Source organism: Brachycentrus maculatus, unplaced genomic scaffold, assembly GCF_059751285.1.
Source record: "Brachycentrus maculatus isolate JH-2025_06_01 unplaced genomic scaffold, ASM5975128v1 h1tg000518l, whole genome shotgun sequence".
NCBI lineage: Eukaryota > Metazoa > Arthropoda > Insecta > Trichoptera > Brachycentridae > Brachycentrus > Brachycentrus maculatus.
Window position 1 is genome coordinate 456,056 of NW_028281264.1, and position 16,418 is coordinate 472,473.

Consider the following 16,418-nt stretch of genomic DNA (forward strand, 5'->3'; position numbering starts at 1 on the left):
CAAATCAGTTAGTAAAAAGCTTTGAATTAAACGTATTTTTTACAAGTGGAGCGTTGAAAGTACTAGTCAATTGTTTCGATTTAATTACGTTGTTGATATTTCACAATACAGTTCTCTATTCGGTTCTGAGCGAAGGTTGCGTATGTCGTATAGGAAATTGAGTGAGAAATATATGTGAGAAAATATTGTAAACCTTGTGGATTTCAAAAACGCACGAGTATATGTATATCTTTATACAACATTTTGAGTATGTCCAAATAATTGTTCACAAATCTGGATAATCTCCAATTATTCGATTTATTTTTCATATTATTTTTATATTTTCATGTATGTGACTATAATCCAGAATTCGGACCTCACATACTAATAAAAGTGTTTTTGCTTAATAAAAAGGTTTTTTTTTTTAATCGATTCATCTATAATTATCAAACTTATGGACGTCCATTCAATGTTAAATATTATTTAACGCTGAAAATTTTGATATATCGCTCACTCCTCTCAACAACGTCATATATCAAAAATCGTAAATTTTCAGTTGAATATGTTTTCGGAATGCCCAGAAAATGTACTTAATCCCAGCAAAATCGGCATATTTTTAACTTAATATTTACTTGCTGCAGGGTAGAAAGTGTTTGCATTTTGAAGAGATGGTATTGTTTAATTATTTTTTTTTTAAGAGAAGAGAAAAAACATTCAGTTTTTACTTAAAAAGATACGTTGCACAGTAAAAAGTTCAATAAGTGGCTTGATATTTTTTTTAATACATTTCATTATATTTTTAAACTTTAAAAATGATCTCCTGAAAAGTCAAGTTTTTTGATATGTTACGTTGTTTTTGAAATTTAAATATGAATTAATTATATATTTAAAAAATAAAAAAAGTAAACCCACACCAAACACACTGTCATTAGAAGCTATTATGGGTACGGTACTTAACACACAGAGTAATTATTAAAATTCTACAGTCGTTATTACCGACCAGATCAGACGTAAAAAATATAAACGGCATGCGGCAGTAGAAAAAACGCATTTGTGCACTTGCATTTTCAGATTCTTGTAATTATAAAAGAAACGTTTGCCAGATAATTGTTATTGACAGCAGTTAGCTAGTAGAGTTTCTCGGAAAATAAGGAATTGAAATAACTTTCTATTCCTGTTGCACTGAACGATATCTAGTATTCAGATCGGTAACATACTCGTATCTATTTGTAAACGATTTCCTCTTTCATAGCGGTAATAGGTCTTAATTAATGTTATTTAGTAGCCTATGTAATAAGCAAAGTTCTTATATACATATAAGTACACACACACGTACTACATATGTTCATTACGGTCAATGAAGAGCGCTACAGAATAATTATTACTGACTTCTTCGCACCTCAGTTGAATGGCATTGATATAACAGAGCTGTGGTTTCAACAAGAAGGCGCAACATGCCACACGGCGGGTGCCACCATCAATTTATTTAAAAAAAAATTATACATGTGTATATATCGACGTGCCCTAAGTAAAGTGCTCTAACTAATCAATTTTGAGATATTTGGTGTGCGTTATCAACAGACCATTATCTACAAATATAAATAATAAATAATAATAATAAAAATACGCCTTGTTTTCAGGCGTATAAGATGTTATCTACATCGAATTTTCGAAATGAACTGGACTCCTAAACGCTAACTACTTAATTTTGAGAAAGCATAAAGTTTTAAAATGATTTAATAGATTATTCTATCGTGTTTTTGAATTTCAGATAAAAACTTTAATTAATAAAAAAAAATAAGTTGAAAAAATCTTCCAAGCTCTCTCCTGTAAAGTAACAGATTTGCAGAGTACTTTACGTAGGGTTCGTCGACATATACACACAAGTACGCATAAAGTTAGTTAAATTACTGGTTCAAACCACGTTTAAAATCGACAAGGCATGAATTTTTGATTACTCATTCTTGCATTTCAGAGACCTATTTGATCCGCAAAAAGTAGCATTTTAAAAGCGTACGTATGTCACTTGGTAGGACGTATTATACAACACATGTGGATATTTCCACGTGGTTTAATAAGAAATGTTTTTGTCCATTTATATGCCAGAAGACATTAACACATCTAACAAGTAATTAATGTATAATTAAGTTCTCATAATATTTCGTGATGCGTCCTTGAGACGATTTATCCCGACAACTCGGTTCTGTAAATGGACCAGCCTTAGTGACATATTTATGACTATTTTGAAACTACTTAATTACAACACTAAATGAGAGTCCTCTAAGGTGGTATGGACATGTGGAGGGAATGGAGAACGAGAGAATGACTAAGAAAGTGTATGTGGCGAATATAACGAGGACGGCCGAAAAACACTCGGTACGATCAGATCAATTGGAACCTAAAATCTAGTGGTGTCAAAAGTCTATGTCAGGACAGAAGAGTTTGGCGTTCCATCCTCTCTGCCTACCCCTGCGGGAAGCGGCTTGATGGTTAGTTAGTTAGTTTATTTACAACATTTTGAGTGTGTCCAAATACTTGTTCACAAAATCTGGATTATCTCCAATTCGGTCGTCAGCCCCGTAAATGTCCAGACTTCCATATTCTTCTTTATCTTTGATGAGATGTCAAAAATAATATGAAAATAACTCCTATAATTGGAGATAATCCAGAATTTGTGAAAGAATTTGGACACACTCAAAATGTTCTAAATAAATTAACTAGCGAAATTATAAGCTAAAATAATAAAAATGAAAATGATATTTTCTGGCGTTTCTCATGCATGTGATTATATCCAGGATTCGGATCTCACATACTAATAAAAAAGTTTCTGCTCAGTAAGAAAGCTTCTTCATCTCTAATAGATGTCTCTAGTGAAGTTATAATGATCCAAGAACAAGGTTTCGAAATTGGTTTATATATATATATATATATATATATATATATATATATATATATATATATATATATATATATATATATATATATATATATATATATATATATATATATATATAAGTATAGTTTTTTTCTTTAAACCCTTATCCGCACCCCAATGGTGCATAGGGCACTGCGTTATATAAACGCAGTGTTATCTTGATCTTTTACACATGAAGGAAAGGTGATCAGCCCTCGCAGCTTCGCAGATGCAGATGTAAATATGAGATGATATATATAGAACTTCCGAGAATTTGAGTAGTGTGGTTGTCAATAATGGGTAGAATTGGTAAATGTTACACGTGTGTAAAGTGATCACTTAAACCAGCCTATGACGGTCGTCAGCCCCGTAAATGCCCAGACTTCCATATTCTTCTTCATCTTTGATGAGATGTAAAAAAATAATAGTTACGAAAATAATAATAGTTACGAATAATAGACGAAACCCGGTCGCTGGTCAAATAAAAAAAGTGGAAAAGCTAAAAATATTGGTTTTAATCTAATAATACATTGAATAATAGTTAGTTTATATTAAAGATGTCTATTTTGTTTTCATTTCCCTCGGGTATTTTTCCAAGCGATGCACAGAATAAGAATTTCTACATCAGATTTGTTTTTGACCAACCAATGGTTCCCAGCATTATCTGTACAACAGCTATTCACGAAAATCAATATCTCTAGCACATTCGTAGGCTATATTTTCAATTGCATCATTTAGCATTGGGAAAGACATCTCCGTCCAGCGGCTACTATTAAATTGTTACTCAATATCGACTTAACGATAACGGAACCACTTATGGATTGTGTTTCTTTGTTATTTACAAAAAATAATAATAACTTTGTTTTTCAGATATCGGACATGTAGGCAGGCCGTGGCGTAGCTGGGTAGACGCTCGGTTCGATTCCCGTCAAAACTAACTAACTAACTAACCATCACGCCGCTTCCCCGCAGGGGTAGGCAGAGAGAATCGAACGCCACACCACTCTGTCCTTGCAAACATTCTTTGCCTCTTCTACATTCATGCATCTCCTCATACATACCCGACGATTATTACGACTTCTGACCCGGCCGCTTTCAAGTATTTGACATACCTGATTGTGCCAAGTTTTCCTCGGTCGTCCTCTGCTTCTTTTTCCAACTACATTCGCCTCATAAATTTGTTTAACCGTTCTTTCTTCACTCATACATTCCACATGTCCAACTTACTTCGGTAAAACAAATTTATGAGGCGAATGTAATTGGAAAAAGGAGCAGAGGAAGACAGAGAAAAACATGACACGATCAGGTATGCCAAATACTTGGAAGTGGTCAGGTTAGGAGTCGTCATAATCGGCGGGTATGTATTTTATGAGGAGATGAGAAGAGGCGAAGAATGTTTGCAAAGACAGAGTGGTGTCGCGTTCTATTATCTCTGCATACCCCTGCGGGGAAGCGGCGTGATGGTTAGGTAGTTAGTTAAATAACAACTATGTAGTTCTTCCACATAAATTTTATATGACCAGCAACCGGGTTTCGTCGTAACCGACATCATCAGAATGGTGTGAGGCTAGACAAAATTCTGTTACATACACAACAAGGCATGGGTTGAAAACCATGATTTTACATAATTTTATGAGTTTAAGTATTGTATAATAATAATAAATTTATGAAAATTATATAGTAAAGGTCTTAAGTATAATTTTATATAATTTAATTCCAGAAATAGATTTTGTGACTTTGTTTTATGACTTTAAAATTAAAATAAGAAGACCTTAAAAACGTATTACAATGAATTTTGATAATGTAATCACTTCTCGGCGTTATTACCATCACGTGTCTGCCTTCACAAGCGTGAAAACTGGCATTTGTTAAAAAAACGTAGTAAACACGTGCTTTAGTTTTTTGCACCAATTATGCATGAACCAAGGCGTTTAGTTTGCTAACACTTTCAGCAAGTGTGGCGACAGTTGAAAGGTTTTGAAAGTAAGAAAAAGATAGTACACAATGTTAAGAGGATACTCGCAATAACAGCTCTCATTCGCATTTAGAATATACATTAAAAAAAACTTTTTTTAACCCTTACTTTCAACAACTCTTTTCTTTTCAAAACCATATATTAATTTCAAAGAAAAACATTTTTTTCAATACGAAAACAATTTTTTAAAAAGAAAAAAACAATAACGTCAAATGTTACCTGGGTTTTAGGAAAGTATAGTTGCTATTAATCGTATGCAGGGCTTTAGTACCTGTTGACATTTTTTTATTAAAACAGACTTTTACTGCAAGAGACACGTGACGTCGACGCTACGCGTCTAATTCCGCACGAGCAAGGACATAATAATTTTATTTTTCATATAAGTTTTAAGATGCATTTCGCGACATTTTCAAACACAGAAACACGTGTCACAATAGATTTTAAGAATTAGTGGTATTTACCAAGTAAAAATTAAATAAAAAATGGACAGATATTACACAGAGTGAAAATTAATGAAATTAAAATTAAATTGATGAAATAATCATTTTATCTTGTAAAATATTCCATTCAGTGTAAAACATAGTTGTTTTTCTTTTCATCTTATTCCTTATTAATCCAACCGCCGGGGTGCCTGTTTCTGCCTTAACTTGATCTATCCATAGTGTGGGGATCTTCCTCTCCCTCTCTTCCCCTCCAGGCCACCGATTACAACCATTTTGTTCGGTAATTAATGTAATTTAAAAATTGAAATATACTAATAAACATCTCTCTCGTTTTCTATGATGGAACGTCAATGAAATCAACAGCTCTGATTAGCTATACGAGTACAGTACGTCATTTTCTTTAGTGTACAATACTTACTTTCATTTAAATAGACAATCTAATAAGGATGTTGTCAGCAATGTTGTGCATGGTGTAACTGTGCACTATGATACTCTTCATTCGATCCATAACACATAATGGTAGCGAATTAATTAAAGTATACGTGTGCGATTAAGTACATATACGTACGTGAAAGGAATTACAAACTAATTCACTCGGGTAGATACTTTGTTCATATCTACTATATACTAACGCCATTTCACCGAAGTCATTGACTGAGAGATTTATTTTAACATCTGTCATGTTTCCACATTGCCTATGTGGTTTTTAAAAATAATGCATAAAAAGAGACCCAAATGTGTATATATATATATATATATATATATATATATATATATATATATATATATATATATATATATATATATATATATATATATATATATGTATATAAATGTATATGTATATAATCTCAATCAAAATCGTATTTGAAAGCGTAACGGTTTAACCTTGATGTATTGTGGTATTCAAACTCATTTGTTCTATAACTTTTCAAAAAGATAATACGTATAGGTTTTACCTTGAATGGTAGAGAAATCTATAGCCGCTAAGAAGATAAGTCCAATGAAAAATTGACTATCAAAAAACGCGAACGTGTATTGAATTGATGCTGTATAATGCGAAAAGGGTTAACTGTGGCATTTTAAAAGCTTCTTCTTTAAACTTTTATATATTTACAATACAAAAAATCCTAGTGCATGTTTGGAATTCACTGAGTACTTATTTTTAACCACTAATGAATTGATTGTCAGTTAAGGATACAATAAAAATGGCGAATTGCCCCGTCTTAAGACAATGTATTGTAATTGCATCGTATAAAATATTAAAATAATTTTATTATTTGGTATGCTTTATGTAGTATATCTTGGTTATGATTTGTTTAAAAAAACGTTCAATTGAATCATTTATTAAATAAGTTAAAAACATAAATTTAAAAACAATTACGTTTGATTTTATCTCTTATGTTCTTGCTACCTATTATTATTAAAATACCATTTTTATAGTTCGGATTCAATCGGAAGATATTCAGGAAAAAAATAATTACCAACATCCGAAGTAAAAAAATTCTTAAACCACATGCAATATATGTATTTTAAGAATGCATTCGATTTCAAATTCAGCTTACGTCAAAATAATTAACATAATGTTTCGTATTAAGCACCGGAATAAACGGAATTCGTATATTTTCACGAAAAGTATTACGTACATTCTGACCTACATACATCTAAGATATGTATATTAATAAAATCAAATGAATTATATTACGAGTGGTTCATTTAAGGCAGGATACACTCGAATGCGAGAATATACAATTAATGTTTGATTGATCATATGTGGATTTGCGTGAGTAAAAATATAAGTTGACAATAATACGGCGAAACAATTGTCACAATATGAATTTTTATGTTTTTTTTTACAATAAAATACAACTTGGTAGACTCAAAAATCTGTGTTTGATTTAACAATTAATATATAAATTAAAATGGAGTTCAACTAATTAAACACCAAATCAATAAAAATGTTAAATTGATCTTATTATATGTTAATACCTACAGTATTTTTCGAATTAATATGAATAATGTTACATTATTTCTCTTTACGTTTTTAAAAATTATAGCATTTATAGCTTTATAAAATATATTTACACCGTAAAATTAATTAAGTTTAACAGGGGCTGGTAGCTACATGAAGAGGATCGCTTTGTCTTATCATATTTAACTCTTAATTTAATTTCTTGATGTATTTTACACCATTCATTGGATGCGGATGGCGGCTTAAAAGAACCTGAAAAGAATTTGGATTCGAGAAATAAATCGTAAATGCTGTTGAAATAATGTGGCTCGCACTGTGTCGGAAACAGTCTAGTCGCATTGCTAAAACGGCTTTGTGTTGTGATAGACTCGCAATAATAATTTTGTCACCGTCATGAGCGAACACAATTTACTGCGATTGAAACACCGCGGTAGTGCACAACGTTTCACTTTTACTTTTCCAAATTAAGTGGCGAACGTGAGAACCAACTGCGTTTCCTGTGGCCACGAACCCTAATCACATTACGATAATTATTATCTTCCCCCTAATCATTCGATAGAAACCATCTACGTTTATTAAGGCCCAACATACGATAATTCGCAACTTAATTTTATTTAAGGCCCAGTACGTGTTAAGTGCAACTTTATTTCTCGGATTGTTCCCCGTATAACGCAGTAGGTCGGTATGAATATACGGACCAAGTCATTTTCGCCTGTTAATGTATAAAAACACAATTTAAAAACATCAAACCTCCTATAACGCGGAACCTATCTCAATATTTTAGGGTGTATCTACTGTAAGTATTTGATATTTGAATATTATTATTGAAAAAAAAAATATCTTGTTATAGTATTCTTTACTTTTCATTAGCTTCAAATATGAGATTTTTACCATATAATTTAATAGTTAAATTTATACACGATAAATATACAGGAAATAATCGTTAAAACTTTTAGGAGGACATCATTTCATTTTATTATCACCTCCTCAACTTCGCTAGAATTAACAACGGAAGTATTGTGGTGTCTTAATTGAGTTACGCAATGTTGTGATAGCATAACTCGGCGTTGTGCTGGTGCTAATGTCTTCAGCTTATCTATCGTAGCGACTTCGAATCTTGCAACAAGGCCTGAGAAACGATCATTTTTTGATCAACAATTGATTGCTGGCCTTTTCACGTGGCTAAATACAAATTTCAAAAGCTTTGTGTCCAAGGAAAGATGTATTGGTTCTGATGAAACTTATATTAATCATTATTACTATTATTTATAGGTATAAAAAATATATTCATGTAATTCTTTTCTGGTATTTAGTATAAACTTTCAGGCAGGATAATCGATGGCCCGCAATTCTTTTTGAACCCATGTAAAATTTTATGTAATTGATATTTTTTACGTAAAACACCGTTTTGGTATTGATCAGATTTTCTAAGAAATAAATTAAAGGTTTTGAAATGAAAAGAGTTATTGAAAGGGAAAGAGATAAAGAAAATAATTTTTTTCTTCAATAAATAGATATGGTAAAATTCTAAAAAAAAGGAATTCTAAAAAAATTCTAAAATTCTAATATAGTACCCAATAGTTATTGTTATTTTGTGATGTGGAGAGATTCGGAAGATTATTTAGAAGATCTGTTCCAGATAAATGAACCGGTCATAAAGATCGGATAAATTGGAAGATTTGTCTTTTCGGATATTGCTAGATTATGTAACATTACTACGATTTTTAGACCCTCACTCATCGATGACAACGACTGAATGAGTGAATCACCTAAGCCGGTGAATTAATGATCTATTAAACGAAAAAAAAGTATATTAGAACAAAGATCCAGTCACTTATATATCTAAACGGATCATTAAGATCCGATTGTTCATGTGTAGCGAGGTGGAAGGTCAATATTTGTATTTACAAATAGTAAAATAAAATGAAAGTCAGAAAAAACAAATATGATAATCTTAAAATTCAATATTATGTAAACAAAAAATGTATATATGTGAATATAATATTTTTTTAAAGGAGTTTTTTATTATTTGTACGTATATCGAGAACAAAACATATGATCCAAAAGTTCCGATTACAGACACAAAATATTTTTAAATTAAATAAAATTTATTTGAAACAATTCCTATATTGATAAAAATAAAACTTTTTTCGCAAAATTGCCGTTTTTTTTAAATAAAAATTTAACACTCTAAAATAGCGTCGATTTGCCTTTATAAGAACGATTAAACCGGTTATCAGTAGATTTAGACCAAGTTGGCAATGCCAATGTCGATGATCAGTGTTAAACTTGAATAAAAAGTTTTGCGAAGATTTTTATACTTGCATATTTTGTTAATTGATTTATTTACTAAAGTTGTATATACTCGTACAAACAAAGTTGACACGTGTCCTAAATATATAAGTTAAGTTGTAATAAATTAAATAATAAAATTAATATACAATAATATGAGAAAATTACATGAAAAGAAATGTAATAAAATTTGCATAGACAAATAAAATTTAAACCAAAATCATTCATTAACAGACGGATAAAAACATTGGTTCATAAAAGTACAGTAAAACGTCGATATCCCGGAGTTATATGTACAGATGTCCCATAATCCAATGTATTCCTTTTAAGGAGTGTTAGGCCAGCTTATGACTTACAAAAAAAATTAAATATGGCAGTAAAAGAGCCTTATTTATTTATTTGAACTTTTTGTACAATATGTGTGTACATTGGCGGGCTTATTGCTATAAAGCAATATCTTCCAACCAACCAGACAGACAGAACAGACTAGTGTGAACGATCTAGGCTAGTACCTTTTGATGTCTGTTAGAAATTAGTGGGGAGATAATGCTGGAACAGGTTAAGACAAGGATAAGAAAAAAGAAAAACAAAGAAACATAAGAGAGCATAATTACAAATTAAGAATTTAAACAGGGTAACATGAATAGAAAAACAAAATGACGATAGAGTAAGGAAGGCTGGGAAAAGGGAATCAGGTAGAAAGTTTAAGGAAGAGAGGAGGGGTCAGGGGAGGAGAAGATGGACGGTTAGGGTTCTAAGGTAAGGTAATCATGTTTCAGGCGTTTTTTGAAGGTTAAAATAGAAGGTGCATTTTTTACGTGTAGAGGTAGTTCATTCCAGAGTCTAGCCTTAGTTTTCGAGATATTTCCACATTCATGAATTTCCCGAACATCTACGCCTTAGATCAGTTTTTTGAGTGCCACTTTTTCAATTTTTCATATTCCTACACTCTTTTATTTTCAAAACTGTATAATTATTTCGAAGAAAAAGTTATTTTTTCAATGCGAAAACGATGTTTTCAGAGAAAATCATTTACGTAAAACGTTACCTAGATTTAGAGAAAACAAAGTTGCGACTTAATGAATACTGGGCCTTAAGTTATTTCTTAAATTAAAAACCACGTTGAAAATGATCAAAACATATTTTCAATCGACGCACTGGAAGAGTACTTGTACATATATCGGAATCTAATAAGACGACATCAACTAGCGGCTGGCACGAAACCTCAACCTGCATGTGGCGTGCTCACCGCAGATTTCACATTTGAAATAATAACGCAATTTGAGTGTATTATTTATATATTTTTGTTTCTGTTGTTATAAATACTGCTTGAGAATAGCGGTACTTCAAGAAAATTTGGTGGTGTATTTACAAACTTGTATTTATTTAAACTTTATAAAATTAAATAACTTTGTTTTAACCACTTTTTTAATATTTTTATTATTTCGAACCCTTATCCACACCCAATGGTGCATAGGGCACTGCATCATACAAACGCAGTGTTATCTTGATCGTTAACACATGAAGGAAAGGTGGTCAGCCCTCCGCTTCAGGTACCAGTCCAGGGTAATATGGAATAAATATTAGAGTAAAAAAATCACTTATAATTATTTGACCCCTTGGGAATCGAACCCGGGACCTCCAGAACGGTAGCCGAGCGTGCTCACCATTACACTACGAAAGGCGGACATTATTATTAGTACACTTTAACCAACCGGTTTCGACAAGAACCTTGTCATCATCAGGGTTTTTCATCAATTCTACAACATTAAAATACAAAAAGTGTACTAATTTAATTTTAAAAAAGTGTTTAAAACAAAGTTGTTTAATTTTATTAAGTTTATAAAATGTGCCATAAATTATCTGCGAAAAACATTCAAGAAATGTATTTATTTAGATTGGCAGTGACAGGGATATTGAAAGCTTTTAAATGTAAATTCACAGTAAAAACCGGATACAATTTTATTTCACATTTTCAATAAATTTCGCAACTTAAAGAAGATGGTTTTGCAAGAGAAGATCTAGCAGGAAGCCTAGATGCTTCTGTATCAGATCTGGAAATGCGGTGGGACAGCTTTAAATGCTTGAGAGTAGCAGTAATAACAGTATAAGCAAAAGAAATTGGTTTTAAACATATATGTAAAAAACATAACAATAGTAACGATTTCTTTGTTTAACATCTAGAGCCGATATAGACGTATTGAAAAAAAAATCCATTATTCAAAAATTTTATACATTAAAATATATCATTCGCTTATTCAAACCGTGATCCGCGTAGGGCACTGCATCATATAAACGCAGTGTTAGCTTAACACATAAGGGAAAGGTGATCAGCCCTCCACTTTAGGTACCAGTCCAAGGCAATATTGAATTAATATAAGAATGAAAAAATCACTTATATTTATTTGACCCACCCTCTGGGATCGAACCCGGGATCTCCGTACGGTAGCCGAGCGTGCTGACTATTACACTACGGAGGCGGACCTATAATATATTATACTATTATAATATGAGTTCATCCGAATCTTTGTGCACAAATAGTGAATTCTTTTAGCACACACAGAGGATTGTTATCCAGACACATCATAGTCCAAACAAACATAGTCAAAATCATAGTCATAATCATCAAAAATCATAGTCAAAAGGATAAACAAGTCTCAATATAATTTCTTAAGGGGATAATTGCAATAACAGATCTCATTCAGCGTTCGGCAACGCTAGAAATCGCAAGTCATTTTGTTTTTTTTCTAGAATATATGAAAGTACATTGATTTTATTTGAAATAATTTGTTTATCCTTTTTTTTAAACCCAGTCCTTTCCCTATGTACCACTTATAAACAATAAAGCGATTCAAGTTTCATATACAATAAAAACAATGTTAGTTGTGTGGTTTTTGCGAAAACAGGTTAGGTTTGTATTTAAATTCCATATTATTGTAAAAACCACCTTCTACACACATATAAATACGCATTATGCTGGAATGCTTACAGAAGTAGACGGTTAATTATATATATATATATATATATATATATATATATATATATATATATATATATATATATATATATATATATATATATATATATTTGGTGTGTGTATGTAAATAGTATTTACATATGTGGGCTTTTGATTTTCACGAACAATTAAAAATGAAATATGATATTATAAATTCGGATCGTTTTCACCGAGAACAGCAGGTATTCCCAGTTAAACCATATTTTTAAGCGTTCGTATTATGTTTATTTTTGAAAGTTTTTCTTTATATAAAGTCAATTCACACACAAGGCAAAACTTTCGCACCAAGCCACGCATTAAGAGCAAATTAGTCAGAAATCATAATACTTGAATCGCGTTAATTCGACTTAAATTATCGCATGTTGTTATTTTACGCTAATATATACGATATTAAGGCCCTACATACGTTAAATAGCAACTCAACTTTCTTTAAACCCAGGTAACGATTTACGTCATTGATGTTTTTCTTAAAACGCTGTTTTTGCAATGAAAAAATAAGTTTTCTTCGAAATGGGTTTGAAAATAAAAGAGTTATTGAAAGGTAAGGAGTTAAAATACATTCCAAAGAACAGAAAAAAATAATCAATACATATTTTTAAAATCATGCGTGTACGACATGTGACCTCTCTGGTGGAACAAATTCTGTGGTAGCAAATATCCCCTTAAAACACTGAAATTTATTCGTATGCGGCAGCTGTTTCGCTTATTAGACAAAGGACATTTATTATTGTAAGGATAGTCGTTGATAAAATGGTATTTAATAAGTCTGTTAATTTAGTAAGTTGTTTAACCCTTTGAACCCTGAAGCGCTCATTGTACAAGTACCCTAACCCTGAGCTCTGAACTCTGAGTAATTTTTGATCAAAAAATTATATTTGACTAAAAATGAATTTTCGACCCAAAATTTATTCTCAAACCGAAAACTTATTTTTTTTTGGTTCCTTATAATTGGACACAACTTTCAGAAGCAAAAGAAAAAAAAAGAAAAAAGTTTTTATTGCATAAATATAACAATAATAACGGAATATAATAATAATTGACATAAAAAAAACTATATTCACTAGAAGTATCAATTTATCTAATGAATTGGAGTTTGGAATGGCGCACATCAAAACAATTTTCAGATACAGAACCAATGCAAAGGAACATCTCGACCACCAGTACACGGTCTTTTTGCATTTTGGAAAATCCTTCTCTTTTGTATTAGGATTTGATCTTTTTGCCCGCTTGTATTTTTCCGCACAAACAGTACATCTATTATTTGACGTAGCTCGTATTGGTCGTTCAGGCATGTGTGTAGGATTATTTGATATATTATATTTAGAAACCTTAGATTACTCAGGTTGGTTATTCTACTTGATACTATTTCTTTTCGACGATATCCTGCTATCATTTCCTGTCATAATTTATCAATAAACATTTGAAAAGTTTGAATTTGTTTTCCAACATCTTTGTGTTTTTTGTAAAAGTTCATAATTACATATGCATTGTAAGAACACCGAGAATTTTTTTTATTAGTTGTCGTCTTGGCCATTTGTAATGACGTCGTAATGAGTCAAAAGTATCGTCTCGGTTTTTTCTTCGCAGGCCGGTATTCCGGACCGTAGGGTAATGGTTAGATGTTGAGGCCGGTATTCCAGCCATTAGGGCATATGCGTTACTTAATAAAGCCGGTTTACCGGCCTATAGGGTTCAAAGGGTTAAATATCCTGATATAATAAATTAGATTATAATAAATAAATATACGAGTGATAATTCACGAATGATGAAATGTTTACAGGAGTTTTTCACTCCTTATTTCAATTCTTAAATACATAATTTAGGTGAAATATTAGTATTATATTTGATGGAGATGAATAATGTTCCCAATATGCCATGTTTATGTACGTGTATGTGTGTGTGTGTGTGTGTGTGTGTGTGTGTGTGTGTGTGTGTGTGTGTGTGTGTGTGTGTGTGTGTGTGTGTGTGTGTGTGTGTGTGTGTGTGTGTGTGTGTGTGTGTGTGTGTGTGTGTGTGTGTGTGTGTGTGTGTGTGTGTGTGTGTGTGTGTGTGTGTGTGTGTGTGTGTGTGTGTGTGTTTGTGTTTTGTTTATGAAATTAGATTTTGATTATCAATGTTAATTCCCGCCGAAAATTGACTTTTTTGTAAAAGTATTGTATTTAATCACTATTATTTGAGCAATTTGATTTAGATAATATACAATTATATTCACCGAGTATTATTTTTCACCAAGCCTAAAAAGACGATCCTCAATATAAAAAGAATTACTAAAATACGAATAAATTTTGGAAAGTAATTTTAGTTGTAAATTTCTTCTTTGATTATGACTTGTAATTATTATAAACAAACGTTGCACAATTTACACCAGTACACACCTAATTTTACATAGAAACAATAAAACCAATCTCAAGGAGAAACAACAGGAGCAACAAAACGAAAAAGCTTACCTTGCGTCCTCGCATTTCCAAATAATCCGAGAAAATATACGCCAGCTAGAAACTGATAAAGTTTAAAATTGTTACACATTTTGACACTTTTAGGCATCAGTTCGAAAATTTGTAAACAACACAAACTTTCACATAAATTTACGATACGTATCACATCATACGACGTATTGGAAAGGGTCCTGCGGAATTGGTTGCGCGTTTAGCTGTGCGAAACTGAGAATAATAGAGATGTTTTTTTTAGCGGGAATGTGCACAGGATACGTTCAGACGAACCACGCGCGATCGGGCCTGGCTGGGGCACGACTGGCTCTCGGGCGAACAGTTCCACAAACTACTCCCCCCACACGGCGGCGCAGTGGCCGCCTTTCACCGTTATACTCTCCGTCTCTGGGTTCCTTGGCTAAACGCTGTAAGCTGGTCACGATTGACATTTAACACGCCGCGCTTCTCAAACTGTGGCCAATCTCTCGATGGACTACTTTTCAATCAGACTGCCAAGGACCGGTTGCTAAACACGTCACTTACGACCACATTCGGCAAGTTGTTTCAAATAGCCATTTTCGTGGAGTGGATTCTCCCACGCCGATTTTGATGAATAAAATCAATGTGAAGTAGTCCGAAATGCGATCCGTCAGACGAGTGTGCGGCAAATAGATGTTCGAATGGCGAAATAAGGAAAGAGTAAGGCTGAGATAAGCATTATCGATAAAATTAAGAAAATTAAGGTGTGTTAAGATGGTTTGGACATGCGTAACGAATGAGTATGAAAAAAACGTTTAAAACAAATATAGGTACGAGGCGAATGTAGTTGAAAAAAGAAACAGGAAAACTTGTACCAAATACCTGAAAGCGCCCGGGTCAGGAGTCGAAATAAACGGCAAGTATGTATGAGAAGATGCATGAATGTGGAGGAAGCGAAGAATGTTTGCAAAGACAGAGTGACAAGGCGTTCTGTTCTCCCTGCCTACCCCTGCGGGGAAGCGGCATGATGGTTAGTTAATTAGTTAAGTTCAAAATAATTCGCCACTTGCGTATTATCCCAACAGTTGAAAAAACTTAGTTATATTATTTACTGCATTCATAACGTAGTGGTTAACACCATGAACCTCCATGTGTGAGGTCTCGGGTTCGTTTTTTCTGCAGAATCGTCACTGCTAAGAAAAAAGCCCTTTGTTGCGACTTCAAATAATAATATAAAAACACTGGGTTAATTAATTACTAGATATAATATTGAATTTTATATTGAACGAAAAGAATAATACTATTGAACCAATTAATAAAATAAAATAAAAAACCTTGAGTGTACGTCCCTCTCCAAGCACAAGAGCTCAGTCTCTTTTTTGGAGAGGCACAGCGAAACTAAAATTATATGTTTGCCAT

At 32.3% G+C, this 16,418-nt stretch overlaps 1 protein-coding gene across 1 annotated transcript in view; it reads right to left on the minus strand.

Moving 5' to 3' along the window:
* fw (CUB and Sushi multiple domains furrowed) overlaps nucleotides 1-15,343 on the minus strand; it is a 97,665-nt gene extending 82,322 nt beyond the window's left edge. The window contains exon 1 of the mRNA XM_088272725.1: nucleotides 15,039-15,343. Coding sequence (XP_088128851.1) covers nucleotides 15,039-15,135 — 97 coding nt within the window. The 5' untranslated portion in view covers nucleotides 15,136-15,343. The remainder of the gene's footprint in view (nucleotides 1-15,038) is intronic.
* Nucleotides 15,344-16,418: the final 1,075 nt, after the last annotated feature.